This window comes from Populus trichocarpa, chromosome 10 (assembly GCF_000002775.5).
Source record: "Populus trichocarpa isolate Nisqually-1 chromosome 10, P.trichocarpa_v4.1, whole genome shotgun sequence".
Taxonomy (NCBI): domain Eukaryota; kingdom Viridiplantae; phylum Streptophyta; class Magnoliopsida; order Malpighiales; family Salicaceae; genus Populus; species Populus trichocarpa.
The window spans coordinates 11,238,158-11,254,011 of record NC_037294.2 but is presented as its reverse complement, the minus strand read 5'-3'; the positions used below and the strand labels follow the sequence as shown (position 1 = coordinate 11,254,011).

The 15,854-nt window shown below is 38.0% G+C and overlaps 4 protein-coding genes across 10 annotated transcripts; 1 reads left to right on the top strand and 3 right to left on the bottom strand.

The window, feature by feature from the left end:
• Nucleotides 1–1,178: 1,178 nt before the first annotated feature.
• Nucleotides 1,179–4,773, bottom strand: LOC7474202 (uncharacterized). Of its 5 annotated transcripts, none has more exons than XR_002984517.2 (3): nucleotides 3,687–4,763; nucleotides 3,037–3,120; nucleotides 1,179–1,478 (listed from the first exon to the last, which is right to left on the bottom strand). XR_002984517.2 is itself a non-coding variant. In XM_052456330.1 (2 exons), exons 1-2 carry the CDS (start codon nucleotides 4,339–4,341, stop codon nucleotides 1,405–1,407), a joined length of 726 nt encoding a protein of 241 aa, XP_052312290.1. In that variant the 5' UTR covers nucleotides 4,342–4,773; the 3' UTR covers nucleotides 1,179–1,404. The 5 variants fall into 5 exon arrangements, 3 of the variants coding, with proteins under 3 accessions (XP_052312290.1, XP_002314693.4, XP_052312291.1); XR_008060310.1 differs by lacking the exon at nucleotides 1,179–1,478 and adding an exon at nucleotides 2,603–2,915; XM_052456330.1 differs by lacking the exon at nucleotides 3,037–3,120 and having other exon boundaries at nucleotides 1,179–1,475; nucleotides 3,687–4,773.
• Nucleotides 4,774–6,401: 1,628 nt separating this feature from the next.
• On the bottom strand, nucleotides 6,402–10,383 carry LOC7498072 (uncharacterized). 3 transcript variants are annotated; one of them, XR_002984445.2, is made up of 7 exons: nucleotides 10,218–10,383; nucleotides 9,761–9,866; nucleotides 9,499–9,543; nucleotides 9,298–9,406; nucleotides 8,316–8,553; nucleotides 6,562–6,928; nucleotides 6,402–6,473 (listed from the first exon to the last, which is right to left on the bottom strand). XR_002984445.2 is itself a non-coding variant. In XM_002314656.4 (6 exons), exons 1-6 carry the CDS (start codon nucleotides 10,263–10,265, stop codon nucleotides 6,722–6,724), a joined length of 753 nt encoding a protein of 250 aa, XP_002314692.2. In that variant the 5' UTR covers nucleotides 10,266–10,383; the 3' UTR covers nucleotides 6,472–6,721. The 3 variants fall into 3 exon arrangements, 1 of the variants encoding a protein (XP_002314692.2); XR_002984446.2 differs by having other exon boundaries at nucleotides 6,402–6,468; XM_002314656.4 differs by having other exon boundaries at nucleotides 6,472–6,928.
• A 120-nt stretch (nucleotides 10,384–10,503) lies between these two features.
• On the top strand, nucleotides 10,504–13,229 carry LOC7474201 (pentatricopeptide repeat-containing protein At4g14820). The gene is made up of 2 exons (XM_002315728.4): nucleotides 10,504–11,097; nucleotides 11,170–13,229. Exons 1-2 carry the CDS (start codon nucleotides 10,532–10,534, stop codon nucleotides 12,761–12,763), a joined length of 2,160 nt encoding a protein of 719 aa, XP_002315764.3. The 5' UTR covers nucleotides 10,504–10,531; the 3' UTR covers nucleotides 12,764–13,229.
• On the bottom strand, nucleotides 13,137–14,841 carry LOC7474200 (uncharacterized). Its single transcript, XM_002314655.4, has 3 exons — nucleotides 14,114–14,841; nucleotides 13,867–14,016; nucleotides 13,137–13,716 (listed from the first exon to the last, which is right to left on the bottom strand). Exons 1-3 carry the CDS (start codon nucleotides 14,750–14,752, stop codon nucleotides 13,426–13,428), a joined length of 1,080 nt encoding a protein of 359 aa, XP_002314691.1. The 5' UTR covers nucleotides 14,753–14,841; the 3' UTR covers nucleotides 13,137–13,425.
• Between the last annotated feature and the right edge of the window lie 1,013 nt (nucleotides 14,842–15,854).

Here is a 15,854-nt window from a genome sequence, read left to right as displayed (position 1 = left end):
TGTCGCGAATTCCTAGATTACCAGATCGTATGTTGCAAGTAGTCTAATGAAATCTTAGGTTTTAACTAACTAGCTTGTTAATGATCGAAAGATATCTCTTAGGTTACCCTTTAGTTCTACGCAAAATCCTCGCATTTCAATATAGATTCTTTACCGAACCAACTCCTTCTATTCCAGGGTCAAATCTTGTCTTTAATGAATCACAGCATGATTGTGTAGTAAACTGTAGAAAACGAAATAGGTAAGTAACTAGAAATCTATCTATCCGATTATCTTTATATGTAAAATGATAGCATTATCTATTAGTGTTTATTAGTATCTTAAATGAGTTATAAATAACGTGATCGATCTACAATTATGAAGAGCAAAGGAGAGAGAAACCGGAGATAATCTAATTCAATCAATTTTAAGGTCCCCTGTATTGTTTGAAAGCTCACTTCTATCATTTTACACCCACACACGCACAGAGTAAAAACAACATAGATAAAATTAACTACATTGATTATTACAAATCATCAAATAAAAAACTACGTTAATTAGCAGAACACACAAGCTATGTATGTTATGATATAAAATATTCTCATAATTAATTTATTTAATCAAAATCGGGTCACCTCGTAATGCAAATGTATATGATTAGGTCTTTAACAATATTTTTCTTGGTTTTGGAGAACGCCATGTTTTTTAACCCGTGTAATTTCTGGGAACGATATATCTATCCATCTAAAACTATCTGTCTTTAAAAAATATACATTTTTTTTAATTAATGATTTACTGCAAAATCTTTTTAGGGTCAAATCAATACACTGCAACGTTCTAAATTTCTGTGAAATTGAATTAACTGTTTTAAATTATACATGAAGGCGTCTATAATATTCAAACTAGATAGGCATGTCCCTGTAATGAGGGGTGCACCGAGTGGTCGTCTCGAATTACAATTGCTCAAGCCATTATAATTTATAACCTCCGTTGAGATAGAATACTACAACCACTTGGTTTCGGTTGAAAAGAGTTGCTATGAAGGGTCGGGTATCTGATACTGATAGCGATCGCTCGAAGCTGTGCCGTGGCTTGTATACGGCGACTAAGGAGGAGAAGCTCGTGGGCATATCTCACAGGCACTTTCCTGGTTTCCTATTGCGTGACCAGAATTCTCAATGATGACCATACAACGCAAATAATAAACGTTTCAGCTTACATTTCAACAAATTATTGACATTACAAGAACCGATCATAATGTTCGACTTTTCGAAAAGATGCAGAAAAAATTCAAGAGCCATAATCGCCAAGACGAGTCAATGATATACGCGGGGAGGTGGGTGCAATTATTGTGATCCACCCAACCTAGCCTTCAAGAACGCAATCATTTCTTCGGTCATATTGTCAAACATAAGATCGTGTATGCTAGGGCCAGGCGCAAGGTATGTAGCTTGCATTTCCGCTAATGACTAACTGTGCAAATGAAGCATATGCATCTACTGCACAAACAAACAATGAAAGGGACACAGCGTTATCCTCTAGCAAAGGGCATCATGAGCGTGTGTACTAATAATAAAGGGGAGAGAGAGGGAGAGCACCATGAGTGGCGCCAATTGTTGCTTAGGTATGCGAGGCAACCAGAAGGTCATTATCTGGCACTTATTGCTGCACAGCCTCCTCCATTTCTTTGTGTTTTAAAGCGAGAAGGCTGTGCAGCAACAAGTGCCAGATTAAGCCAAATTAACTGGGCAAATTCTACAAGGATGCATGGTAAATCAAGTTTTTGTTGCTGCTCATACAAGTGTAGTTGATTTCTTAGAGTTTGACACATCCTTACAGTGGAAGGCCAAGTTGGCAGACTTCATTTTGCGAAAAGAAAAGGTTAGCTTTAGAATGTCATATAATAAATCCAAATCCATCACTTAATTTGGTCTAACAAGGTAATTATGGCTCAACTCTAAAAAAATGTTAAAAGAAGACCATGATGAAGTGTAAAGCTATGGAAGTGCATTTGATCTAATAGGAAAGTCTTACACTAGAACAGCCAAATAAAGATATCCTACAACGTGGATTGCCTTGTCAACCAGGAATATAGTGTGCGAGAAATGTGGTCATCACTCTTAAAAGTTATGCAGAGAATAAAAAAAGAACTGTTAGAGAAAAAAGATTTGTCACGCAGAAAAAAGAAGTGGACTAAAAGGTCTCGAAAGACAACATAATTTAGCATTCCTTTACGAAACTTGAAATTCTAACAGCAGCAAGCATACAAAAGTGCTAAACTGCAAGACAAATGGAACCGGGTCCAAGCGTAGGCGGCTCTACGTGGATGAGAAGAGCATTTATTCCCAAATCTCAACCATCCAGGATCGATGGAAGCAGTTTTCAGTGAAGCATGGAATCATGCTTCTAATTTACAATGACCAAAAAAAGAAAAGAAAATTGTAAGCATGTTTAACATCATTGGTGCTAGGACTTATAGACCAATCAAAGAAACATTGCCTGGGAATTGTATCCAGCTAATCAACGAGAATGATATGAGAAATTGGAAGGAATACATATATGGAAGGGGCTATCTTCTGATCACAAAGCAGGGGCTATAAGACATGAACACAGGTATAAAATCTTATATGAACATGGAGGCCAAGAATACCAAAAGAAATACTCAATTCAATTCTTAATCTAACATAAACAAAAAGCCATTTCACATGTACCATTCATGGCATTCTTGCCTGCTCCTCTTGTTGTCTAAAACCACATTTGACACTGAAGCTACAATGCTTAAAACCAAGTCCAAACACCCAACCAAAGCTCTCACTAATACTAACAACAACAATCACGCCTCAATCGCAAACCAGTTGAGGTCGGCTATGTGTATGCACCATTCCCCGCGATCATATAATATCAACACTGAATCAAAATGAAAAACCATCTAGTACCTGAACATGCCAAAACATAATAAACTAACAAGGTCTCAAACTTTAAAAATTCAATGCTACTACTACCACACTCATTATGCACACAAGGAAAAAAAAAACAGAGAGAAAAGGAGAGAGAAACCTCGACTATTTTATTAATCATCAATGACAACGGTAAGCAGACAAATCCCAGTCCCAACCACCTTAAGAAACTAGCTTCCAGAAGCTGTGGGAGAAGAATATGGAGGTTAAGAAGACCAAAAGATTACACAATTCGAACCTGAACTATCAAAAAGAAAGAAAGAAAGAAAGAAGACAACACATAACATCCATTTCCGTTGCTCTGCAACCACACAAGACATAAGAGTACATAACAAAAAACCTGGAGTTTACAATGCTAAAAAACCAAACAATCAACAAAAGTTCATGTTAACACTAACACTAAAATCAAAATGAAAAACCATCTGGTACCTGAGCATGCCAAAACATAATGAACTAACAATAGTATCAAACTTCCATATTCAATGCTACTGCTACCATACTCGTTATCCACACACACAAACAAGAAAATAGAGAAACCTTGATTGATTCATTGATCATCAATAACAAAAGTAAGCATACAAATCCTGGTTCCAACCACCAACCTTGGAAGGAAAAAACCAAGTTCCATAACATAATTCATTTAAATAACAAAAAAGCAGGCAGCTAGAAAGCAGTAGATTTTATCATTATCATATCACTGTACAAGCACAAGCCTAGCATTATTATTATTACTACTATTATTTCCCATACCTCCTCTAAACTCGCCATTGTTATTATTACCATTCCCTTCCTCCTCCACTACCTCTCCTTTCGGAACCGTCACAATCAACTCTCCGTCAGCCAGAACCGCACTCGCAAGCTCCGGCCTGGTGGTTTCCGGCAACCGGAACCTCCACATATCCAACTCCAAATCATCAAGTGGAGATATATCTAGATACCCATTTGGCCTAATCACAATTTTAGTTACTCCAGGATAGATTTCAACGGTGTGGGCCCTCACTTCACCGATGTTATTATCTGTTTCAGCAACAAATCGAAAGCAATCAGGATTTTCCTCAACCGACACGTCAGCATCTGACCGGAAGGGGAGTTCCAAGACCCGGCTGAATATGTGGGGTAGCCTCCTGAGTTTCTTGTGTTGGGACCCACCAGAAGATGATACTAAAGGGTCTCCTCTATGATCGTAGAATTGGATTGTTATGTTGTTTCTCTTCTTGGGTAATGGATGCACCTTCATGGTTTCTCGATTTGTTGGTGCGTTGGTGGTGAAATGGGTAGAATAAATAAATAATGAAACAAAAGATGCTATAAGGGTTAAAGAAAGTAAGAATTTCTTGATTTTCTCGATAGGAATCAAAATCTTGTTGGGGTTGTGGAGTGGAAAAGGAGAGAAAATGTTGATCATATATTAAGAAAGAGAGAGAGAGAGAGAGAATGGTTGGAGTTTGTGGGTGTCTTTTTCTTTTGGTATCTGATAGGAGAGGAGAGGAGAGAAGCAGAGGGAAACCTTAAGGCCTAAAAGAAAGAAATGGGATTATATTATGCCTTTTGCAACATATGTGTGAGTGAGTGAGAGAGAGAGAGAGAGATTGATTGAGTGCTAAAAGGGGAGAATTAATTTTCGTAGGATGGATTTGGATGGGAAATGTTTGGAGGGAGGCGACGATAAGAAAAAACGTTTGTCTATGAAACGAATCAATCTTCCTTTCCTTTTCTTTTCTTGTGTGTGCAGGGAGCGTGTGGAGAAGAAGAACGAATCCCTGAACAGATAAAGGAGAATGGAATTTTCTTATTGCCCCTGGTCTTCAAGTAAATTACCATTTTAACAAGAATGTATAGTTTTGAAAACATTTGTTTAATTTTTCCACAATTATCAATCAGATCTATCTTGCATGCATTACATAATGTTAATGCTACGTCATTGCTCCGATCTTATCTAACTGTGACGAGAAAAATCTAAATCATTTACAAGGCGAAGGTTGCTTGGCGGTTTAAGAGCGCCCAGGAAACCAAAAAAAAAGGAGAGAGAGATTGGTGCTGGATTTCCTACCAAGGACGCGGTAAAAAGGAAGGTGACATGCGAAGATACACGCGTGTTTAGAGAACAGGTAAACTGCAGTCATGAAACGAGTTATTACAGAAGAAAAGGAAACAGCATGCCAAGTTCTTTAATTCTCAGTTTTTCATGATTTTATTACTTGAGATATATCAGTTAGTTAATCAACGAGCAGAAAAGAAGAAGATGATCTCCTTGCTCACCCTTTTTAAACCGAAGCCATACACGCATCTCCCTCCTTCATAAATAATGATATTGTCACAATATTTCATTAACTCGTGGCTTCTACGTTGTTCCATGAATACCTAATAATGTACGGCACATACAATCAGCGACGTACACATTTCATGGACAAACACGTATATCTAACTCAGGGGGCGGCCATATGGCAAAAGGTCACTAGTTTTTTGCCTATATTAATGTATTCCATCGTGGATTGCAAAAGCTACTGGAATGATTGGTTACTTATGAATCTCGAACTCATTTTGTGGTGGCTTTTCTTTTAAAAAAAGATAAAGAGGGATCGCGAATTTGATGCCCACAAGAAAATGAAGGTTACATGATACTTTCTTTATGGTTGTAATTAAAATTATAACGAAGGTTATTTTTTAAAAGTATTTTTATTTAAAAATATATTAAAATAATATATTTTTTAATTTTTAACGATTATAAAACTCTCCATCATTTTTCGTTTGGCTAAAACCTGTCTGCACGGAAGGTCCCAAGATGGCTGTAAGCCTGTAAGTTTCTAGCTTTTTGATACTCAGCCGGTGGCATTTGCGCCGATGTCCCCAAATGCTCCCATAATTACACAGCTACCAACAGTAACCTCTTCTTTCAGGCAGACAATTATAGCCTAATTATAAGACCCGACCAGCCTGCTTAGCATGACAACCCGGTGATCTATCAACCCGAGACCTATCATAATTTGAGCAAGTGAAAAAAACTGTAGTTCTTTTTATAACAAAAACAACATTGTTTCTGGTTTTTTAAAAATCAAAACTTGAAGGTTGGCACATGAATCAACTGCCCAACTTGAAACTCGAGTTGTAGGCCAAGCTGGTCTTGTAACCATGTTTAAGAGTCTTTTTCCTTTCACGGGAGTAGATTCAAACTGATGCCACCTACTCTTCAATTATGTGAGCTGAGGCACAATAGGTCATATCACTGGGTGCATGTCTACTGTTTCTGAAGTTCGCAATATTTCGACATCTGATCCAACCCAGAAACAAAGGGATTGATGCAAGAAATGGCAAGAGCATGTTTCAGGTCAGCGACCGCAAAAATTAGCCATCACCTGAGGTAGCTATGTTGCTATCTTATATTATAAACATTTCAATATGATCTCCTTAACAATGTGATACTATCACCACCTGCACAATGCATCATGCATCATTCTCCTTCGACCATTATAACGCCCCATCAAGGTAAATTCATAGCTTTGGCACCTGATCAAACACAGAAAAGTTCCAACACCTGTGCTGCAAAGGCATATGCGATTATTAATGTCTATCTACTCTCCAGTATGGAGTATTCATTGCAACATACCACATAGACATTTAAGCTCACCAGAGTTGCTCATGGAGTAAAATGAACAATGCTTACAGAACTTGTCTGACAATTCCAGTTCAACAGTATGGCACATGTGATAACTAATTAACAAAGGTTTGGCTTCCAAATCTTCAATAGGCATTCTCTCCGGTTTCCTCAAAGTCTTCTATCACCAACCTTAAATCTGCTGCGGCTGCAAACGTTCAGAATTCAAAGAAGCTTCTTGATAGCGCATCCGATGCCTACGATGAGATCTTTTATGGCTACGATTAAGTACTCTGGCAGGCTTGCCTGAGGTATCAAGGTGATGGATCTCCTCCACAGGGGCCATGAAACCAAAAATACTCTCTAGAGGGTCTTCCATTACTTTGGCACCGAGGTTCATCTAAAACAGAATGATTAGATTAAATAATGTGATAACTAAGAAACCATTACAATTTCAAGCAAGAATTTAATATACGCTAAAGTAGAATAGACCATTTTAATAATGTGATAACTAAGAGACCCTTTTCTTAATTTTTCCCATTTGTTAAAAAAACCAGAGAGAGAGCCTGCTCTTTCAAGGATGTGGAATACAGTGTAGAGGTTGCATTTTTTCACTGGTTGCTAATTTTGAGGGCAGATTCATCATCAAAGGATTTAGCGCCTATTAAAAAATGCTCTAAGATATTGCTACCCCACATCAAGATAATGCTAGGTGTTGAATTCAATAGCCTGTAATAGATGCAGTTGCTTGTTCATAGGAATTTCAATTGCAACTGTCCTTCCATCGCAAAACTACCTGGGGAAAACTTTCTAAACCATGGCAAGTAACTAATGCATCCCACAATTGGCACCACATCCCTGGAAATGCATTTCATTTTCAAGCCTTAATTTGCTCTAAATCATACCATATCCAGCAGGCAAGTTCACTACAGTATACAATGGACCAACTACAGAATGTATTGACTCATGGAAGGAGTAGAAAATCTGGTATTTTTGGTTCGATGCTGCTGACAATCAGTCCAACCTAGGGAGAAGGTTACCTCCTTTTCCATGGGAGCGCATCTACTCATTCCAAGTCGAGCAAAACCCTGAATGGCTCTGTATTGAAAACTATGGTTCTGAGATTTTGCATAAATGCCAATTCTTGCCTGGTGGATGTGTATACATGCACTTATCCTCACACTACAGTTTCTGTAACAGTATGTAGAAGCCTAACCAATAGCCTAAATTTTTGTTTGCCCAAGAAAACCATGCCAACTATGAGTTACTCTACCCATAGCATTAACAGACATGTAATGTGAAATAAGAAGCATCTAAATGATTCATCAGATATCCAATGGAAATGAATTATTCCCACATGATGCGGATTTTCTACTTCTAGATGTTTCTGTCTTCAGTATATTGATGGAAAAGAATAAAAATAAATTCCCTAATGAATTCCAAATAAGTAAGGTTTCGTTAAATCAGTTCATAAATGAAAAAAAAAATTGTTTTATATATGAATTTTGCTTTTAAAAACTTTGTAATCTTTACACATTTAGCTGAACTGTCTGCTATATTAAATATATGAAAAACAAGTGTCCAAGGACCATTAAAATTGCATGTAAGGAGCAAAATAAAAAAGATGGATGTCCATTCATGAAATTCGTAGCTGCAACATTAGGGGTGTCTTTGTCTGTAATTAAATCCATTATTTGCATGTTCATTACTGACTTTATTATGAATGCAAACACCAGTAAAGTAGTCATGCCTATGTTCAAATAGGAATATTTGGTCAGTGCACTTACAGGAACTTTCTTGGACTCCACATCATCCCTTTTGATATCAGAGTCACTGTGGGAGTCATCGTGAGAATCACTGTCATGTGTCCTTTGACCATAAGCAACATTATCACCAAATGAATTTCGATATTGAAGGCTTATTATTGGCCTATGCAAGTTTGAGTCATCAAAAACTTTCTCTGAATAGAAACGCCTATTCAAATGTTGCATTGTCCAAGGATCATCTCGATATTTATTCACCATTCTGTAAATAGAAACATTATTCATCGCGAATCAATAAATAATGCTTCCTCAAGCAATTGAAAACAGATGATGGGAAAATGGAATATAACGGAAAAAATCAGAAATATACAGGACAAGTTTGACAGAGAACGATAACCATTTGAGACATTGATTACACAACAAAAGACAGTACTCAGCATTTGATAAGAGATCCAACATGGTCTGGGGAACTACTATTTATGTGACAGATACTTATCTTAGGAATTTTAGTAGAGATTCAGACAGCCATAAAGGCCAGGCCAAGCTTGTTAACTCGTAAAACTGTTAGGAAAAAATAACAGCATATAGTTCTAGCCTAATGGGCCAAAAGCACCTCAGCAATTGTACCAGTAGAAGTGGCTGCCAAAGCTAGAATCTTGGACACGCTAATGCTAAAGAGTTATTTAACAATGTTAACTTGTCAGGTTTTTAGTACAGTTTAAATTCAGCACACCCATATGAGCAAAGTTCTATTCAGTCAATGACAGATTTTACTCTTTAGTTGATTTAGTATCAATCTCAATCTTGTATGTTGCAGAACAATCAGAATGTGCTAGATCACCGGACACATAAACCAAAATACTATGCAACTAATAAAGAACGTTGAAAGCCAATTTTGGCTTGACAACATGCCAATTCGTTCAAATAATAAAACATCAATATATTCTAACTCATTGTAGAAAAACTGAGAAGTTCACCACAAACAAGCAAGGTAAGGTGAACCTACATGTTTGCCAACTCCTTCTGCATCCGACTTCCATCCATAGCAAGAATATGATCAACACCGGAATCTAAGGACTTACCAAATCTCCAGAATCCAAAAAAAATTGCAGCTCCTGCAAATAAGGTAAAACTTACATATTTTTGTCTACACAGATGAAGGAGTGGTCATGTAAATCAGCAATATTAAGGTGTTAGTCCGCATTACCTCCTGAAATGTTGGCTCGAGCAAACCAACTTAGCTTCCATGTTGCTGTCAGAATGCTACAAATAATCAAATACGCAGTACTAGTAGACAAATGATTCTGTCGGCAGCAATGATTTCAGATTACTGAGTAAAAGAACAAACTTAACAGCAGGAAAATGAAAAGCAGCAGAAGAAGAACAGACAAGCATGATGTTCCGTCTTGACCCCAATGACGTGCTGATTGAGCATATCTATATGCATAAAAAAGAATAAAAATACACACCTGCCCAGGCAACAGTGGCACCGGTAAGAACACCGAATGTAAATTGCCTAACAGCCTTCGATTTGCAAGATTGAAGTATGTTCATTTCTTGATGCGTCAACGTCTCCTATAGAATTGACCAAAAAAAAAACAATTAGAAAAAAAAACCCACTATTGATTTAGTCCATAAAAGCGTAAAAATAGGTTCTACTCTCATCCGAAAAGGCCACCATTTGTTTTCACCTTAAAAAAAGAGGCGAGCAATACTACATACGTCGAAAGCCTAAAATGGAATGCTAGTCAAATCTAGGTCTAAGAAAAATAAAATCAAGACGTCTCACCATTACGAAAAGAGCAAAAACTATAAGCTTCAAATTCATTACCGACTGAACAAAAATCAAAGAAAGGGAAAAAAAGAAAAACATTTGTATTGGAGAGATAAAAGAGGCTTAGAAGAGAAAGAGAGAAATTTACATACCTTTTGGGACCTGAGGACTTGTTCAAGATCAAATAACGCTTCACCCATTCCCTCTTTAGTTCTTCCTTCAATTTTTTTCTTCTTTTTAATTTAATTGCCCGCATAAAATGCCAACGCTCTTCGCAAGGCTTGAAATTGCGAATGCTGACACTGGTAAGATCTTTAAAGTTGAAGAGGTCTGAGAAAACCATCAGGCCTGGCCCCACAGTTACAAGAATTAGCCCAAATATTATTTACATCCATAGGCCCAAACGAAATAGATATGAAATTTATACTCCCCAGTCCCCACCCCATTCCTCCCCATCCGAAACAAAATGTCCACCGTGACCACACTGCCCACAATACCTGTCCCACTCACTTCCATCGCCCTACATGCAGCTCTCTCCTCCACCTCCACCCCCACCTCCCTCCCCCACCTCAAACAAATCCACGCCCAAGTCCTCCGCTCCAACCTCCCTCCTTCACTCCTCCTCGAACTCCTTCTCTCCTCTTCTTCCCTCGACTACGCCCTCTCCGTCTTCACACACCTCCCCAAATGCCACACTCCTCTTTCCAACAAACTCTTCCGCTCTTTATCTCGCAGCGCCAAGCCTGAAACTGCTCTTTTAGCATATGAGAAAATAAGGTTGAAGGAAGGCTTGCTTGGTATTGACAGGTTTAGCTTTCCTCCATTGCTAAAAGCAGCTTCCAGAGCTTCTGGGTTAAATGAAGGGAAGGAGATTCATGGGGTTGCGACTAAATTGGGTTTTGACAAAGACCCGTTTGTTCAAACGGGCCTGGTGGGTATGTACGCTTCTTGTGACCGGATTTCGGAAGCACGATTGGTGTTTGATAAAATGTCTTATAGGGATGTTGTTGCCTGGAGTATTATGATTGATGGGTACGGATTGAAGTTTAATTCTTTGGTTGTTGAATTAGATATTTCTTTTTATTGATGTTAATTTATTAACAGGTATCATCAGAGTGGACTTTATGATGATGTGCTGCAGCTTTTTGAAGAGATGAGGAGTTCCAATTTGAAGCCAGATGAAATGGTTCTGACAACCATAATATCGGCTTGTGGTCGAGCCCGAAATTTAAGTTATGGAGAAGCTATACATGATTTCATTATTGAAAATAATTTTGTGCTTGATACTTACTTACAGAGTGCACTTCTTACCATGTATGCAAGCTGTGGCTGTATGGAAATGGCTCAAAAATTGTTTACTAAGATCTCATCTAGGAACTTAGTTGTTTTAACAGCCATGATTTCCGGGTATTCGAGAGTTGGGAGAGTTGAAGATGCTCGCTTGATCTTTGACCAAATGGAAGAAAAGGACTTGGTTTGCTGGAGCGCAATGATCTCTGGTTACGCTGAGAGTGATAAGCCTCAGGAAGCTCTTAATTTATTTAGTGAAATGCAAGTTTTCGGAATCAAACCTGATCAAGTTACTATACTAAGTGTAATCTCAGCTTGTGCTCGTCTTGGTGTTCTAGATCGAGCTAAATGGATTCATATGTATGTTGACAAGAATGGGCTTGGAGGAGCTTTGCCTGTCAACAATGCCCTTATTGATATGTATGCCAAATGTGGAAATTTGGGAGCAGCGAGAGGAGTTTTTGAGAAGATGCAAAGCAGAAATGTGATATCTTGGACAAGTATGATTAATGCTTTTGCTATCCACGGGGATGCCAGTAATGCACTAAAATTCTTCTATCAAATGAAAGATGAAAACATCAAGCCAAATGGGGTTACATTTGTTGGTGTGCTTTATGCTTGTAGTCATGCAGGGCTAGTTGAGGAGGGCAGGAGAACCTTTGCCTCAATGACAAATGAACACAACATCACACCCAAACACGAGCACTATGGTTGCATGGTAGATCTATTTGGTCGAGCTAACCTACTGAGAGATGCTCTAGAACTTGTGGAGACCATGCCCTTGGCACCTAATGTTGTCATTTGGGGATCCCTAATGGCTGCTTGCCAGATTCATGGAGAGAATGAGCTTGGAGAATTTGCTGCCAAGCAGGTCCTTGAGCTGGAGCCAGACCATGATGGAGCCCTTGTGCAATTATCTAACATTTATGCTAAAGACAGAAGGTGGCAAGATGTAGGGGAGCTAAGGAACTTAATGAAACAAAGAGGAATATCTAAAGAACGTGGATGTAGTCGGATAGAATTGAACAATCAAGTATACGAGTTTGTAATGGCAGATAAGAAGCATAAGCAAGCAGATAAAATCTATGAGAAGCTAGATGAGGTGGTTAAGGAGTTGAAGCTAGTTGGCTATACTCCTAATACTAGTAGTGTTTTGGTTGATGTAGAAGAGGAAGGAAAGAAAGAAGTAGTTTTATGGCACAGTGAGAAATTGGCCCTTTGTTATGGGCTGATGGGTGAGGGAAAAGGGTCCTGCATCCGAATAGTTAAGAATCTGAGAGTTTGTGAAGATTGCCATACCTTTATTAAGTTGGTCTCGAAGGTTTATGGGATGGAGATTATTGTTAGAGACAGGACTCGGTTTCACCATTACAAAGCTGGCGTGTGCTCTTGTAATGACTATTGGTGATTTTCTTCACCAATCTGTAACTTAACAGTCAAAGTTTCAGTAAACAATCAGCAATCATGAAATGCATACTCCTTAGGAGAGAGGCGGTGGTGTGGTGGGAATATGAAAAAGGACACCGTCAAACTCGGGACTTCATCCAATGCTTGTATGCTCCTTAGGAGAGAGGCGGTGGTGTGGTGGGAGTATGAAAAAGGACACCCTCAACCTCGGGACTTCATCCAATGCTTGTATACTTTCCTAAGGAGAGAGGCGGTGGTGTGGTGGGAGTATGACAAAGGGCATCCTCAACCTCGGGACTTCATCCAATGCCCCCCAAGCTTCACCATTACAATATATGTGAAATCCAACATCAATTAAAGATAACCGTTCCAGCAAAAGTACAAACACGGGTTATGTTGTCATATTGTATCAGTTCATCATCATGTACAATTTAAATTAAGAATTTTAGAAATTGAGACTTTTGTCATCTTAGAGTATCCAAATAGAACTATGCACCAAGACAATGAAACGATGATTTCAAGCCAAAACATGGCAAGGATCTTGAAAGAAGAAAACGGGTCCTTGATATCCATAGGTTTCTTCTGCAACCCTTCTCACAAGCAATGAGAACTGGAACAGTGCTGGAGGTAGTTATGGTGCTGCGTCTTTTAACTATATATCCACTAAGTTGGGATGATGTTGACACGGTCTTTTGCTGTAAAGACTCTGTATTGTTGCTCAAAATCAGAGAACAACCAGAATACTGGATTCATACTTTTCATAGCTCTTGACATCCTGTATTTGAAGATCTCTGCTACTGCTGAAAACAGTGTTGAGCTATTCAATATCAAGCTACGCTCATACTCCAGAATCCATGTGTTGGGATCTAATTGGACAACAGAGGCAGCCCAATTCCTGTGAACCCATGAAGTGTTGGCTTTTCGAATTGAGTACCCAATCCTACCGTCAGACCACTTTTAAAGAGAAATGGACAAGATTCCAGAAAAAAAAAAAAAAAAAAAAATCATGAATTTGATTAAGAAAGGTAAAGCATCTTCTGATATAGGTGAAATACACTGCTACTAATAAGAGAACATACATATGCTACGAAATTTTGGGTTTACCTCTGTAACTCTGCCTGACAACACTGTAAATGAACGCGAAGAAAATTCTGTTTTGAGCAATCCTGCAGTTTGCAAAGGCCAGCCCCATATGCTCACCTCTTCCATTGCGGACTTGTACAAGACACACCGTGAATTCAAAAGCAGCCCATCCTGCAGTTCATGTTTATTCATTAGATTATTGCATTGAAAAATACCTAGCAAATCTTTGAGCTATACTTAATTATTCAAGAATTTAGGCATATGAAACCTGATTGATTTCCCATATTGAATCCATAAAGCTGCAATTTGAAACCTTCCCATTTGCAACAAAACCTTTTAATTCACTCTGCAAGAACCTCAGCCTCCGGTTCAAGTCTTGTACAGCCCAAGATCTCTCACCAATACTCCTAACCATATCAGATGAAAACACAGGCCTTAAAACCCTGTAAACCCCCCAAGAAAACCCAGTTTCTACTCTAAAAAGCAAGCTTGATCCCAAAACCAGCCAAAAAAGAACACCGCAAGAACCAAAAGACCTTTCTTTTTTCTTCTTTACTTTCTTTTGATTCAAGGTCAATCTTGCTGTTGATTTGAGTGCTGGAGAATCCATTTTAGGACGAGAAATTGATCTCGGTGTGGAGATAATTGAAGTATCAAAAGACGGGGGAGTACATTCCACGTTGGCGCGTGAAGTAGAAAGCTTGGTGAGAGAGGACTTTTGAATGGTGACTGGCATGAGGTCAAGGGTAGCATTGATGCTAGCCAAGCAAATATCACAGTTGCAATTGGCATCTTTTCTGCAACCAGGGAAGTAACAGCTATCTCTCTCTTCCATGGCCGTGGTGTTCGGGTTGGTGGCGCTTGATTTCACAGAGGATTGTGATGTTGATGCACTGTATGCTTTCATGGCCGGCTCGATTGTTTCTGTTTCTGGTTGGGTCAGTAGAATTGTTTTAAGCGAGGAGGAGATTAGGAGACCGTTTGAAATTTGAATACAACGGTCATGTGAGGGAGATTTTTATGTTGACGCACGTGCTTTACAAAATGACTGAAATTGCCCCCATTCTCTTTCATTTTACTTCATGTTCCCAATTTTCTTTTCTTTTCTTTTCTTTTCTTTTTTGAATTCTCTTGTTTTCTTCTTTATAACTAAAGGAAAAGCAGAGAGAGAGAGAGAGAGGTTCTCTGTTTAATGGAAGGAAGAATAATTGTTACTTTATTTCTAATAATTGGAAGCAAACAGTTAAAGCATGATTTGTTATTGTCCTCTATTGTTCTTGCTCCTATCAAATTAATCCACGTATAAAAACAATTTACAGTGGTAGTAATTTAAGTTTTAATAACTTCTTGCTATCTTGCAAAATATAAAGCAACCGTAGCCAGAAATTAAGAAAATTATAATTCATCAACATTCATAATTAACATAAAATAACTGCTAAAAAAAGGAAGCAAATAAGGTAAACGTTGAGAATCTAAGCTAGGCTCGATTGTGGTCCAAATAGAAGGTGGTTAAAATTTATTAATTTTTTATTTAAAATTAATTTTTATATTTTAATATTATTTTGATATGGTAATATATATATTAATTTTATATATTTTAAAAATATTATTTTAAAAATAGTAATGAGCCGATAAGAGTAAGATGAGAGCCAGTAAAAATATGAATAAATTAAAGATTAAAAATCCTCAAAAACTTGCCTTAAAAAGGGATATGTTTTGGAGATATCATAGGAGTTAGATTATCATTGATGATTTAAGGATCTTAAACAAACATCTGGCATTTGAAATTAAGTTACCTGTTTGGTCTTGAAGAACCTTCTTAGCTTCTGTTTGTTTGCATAACCCATAAACTATTTGGCTACATGTTTTACGTAATGCAGAAGCATGTTTTTTCGTCCCTTGTGATGACGTGCTTTTTTATTCTGCGGGCTTGAAGATCGGGCCTGGCCTCGAACAAAGTCATTAATTTTATAATTATGATATTTTAATATATTCTTTCATGGAAAAAG

Excerpts from the sequence above, each read along its gene's own strand:
- LOC7474202 (XM_002314657.4), bottom strand. The coding sequence starts at position 4,341 with ATGATCAACATTTTCTCTCCTTTTCCACTCCACAACCCCAACAAGATT. Across the intron at positions 1,479-3,686 it reads CAATGGCGAGTTTAGAGGAG|TAGATGCATATGCTTCATTT; the intron begins GTATGGGAAATA and ends TTGTTTGTGCAG.
- LOC7498072 (XM_002314656.4), bottom strand. The coding sequence starts at position 10,265 with ATGGGTGAAGCGTTATTTGATCTTGAACAAGTCCTCAGGTCCCAAAAG. Across the intron at positions 9,544-9,760 it reads TGCCACTGTTGCCTGGGCAG|CAACATGGAAGCTAAGTTGG; the intron begins GTGTGTATTTTT and ends GCATTCTGACAG. Across the intron at positions 8,554-9,297 it reads CAGAAGGAGTTGGCAAACAT|AATGGTGAATAAATATCGAG; the intron begins GTAGGTTCACCT and ends TTCTATTTACAG.
- LOC7474201 (XM_002315728.4), top strand. The coding sequence starts at position 10,532 with ATGTCCACCGTGACCACACTGCCCACAATACCTGTCCCACTCACTTCC. Across the intron at positions 11,098-11,169 it reads TGGAGTATTATGATTGATGG|GTATCATCAGAGTGGACTTT; the intron begins GTACGGATTGAA and ends ATTTATTAACAG.
- LOC7474200 (XM_002314655.4), bottom strand. The coding sequence starts at position 14,752 with ATGAAAGCATACAGTGCATCAACATCACAATCCTCTGTGAAATCAAGC. Across the intron at positions 14,017-14,113 it reads CAATATGGGAAATCAATCAG|GATGGGCTGCTTTTGAATTC; the intron begins GTTTCATATGCC and ends CATGAACTGCAG. Across the intron at positions 13,717-13,866 it reads TGTCAGGCAGAGTTACAGAG|TGGTCTGACGGTAGGATTGG; the intron begins GTAAACCCAAAA and ends TCTCTTTAAAAG.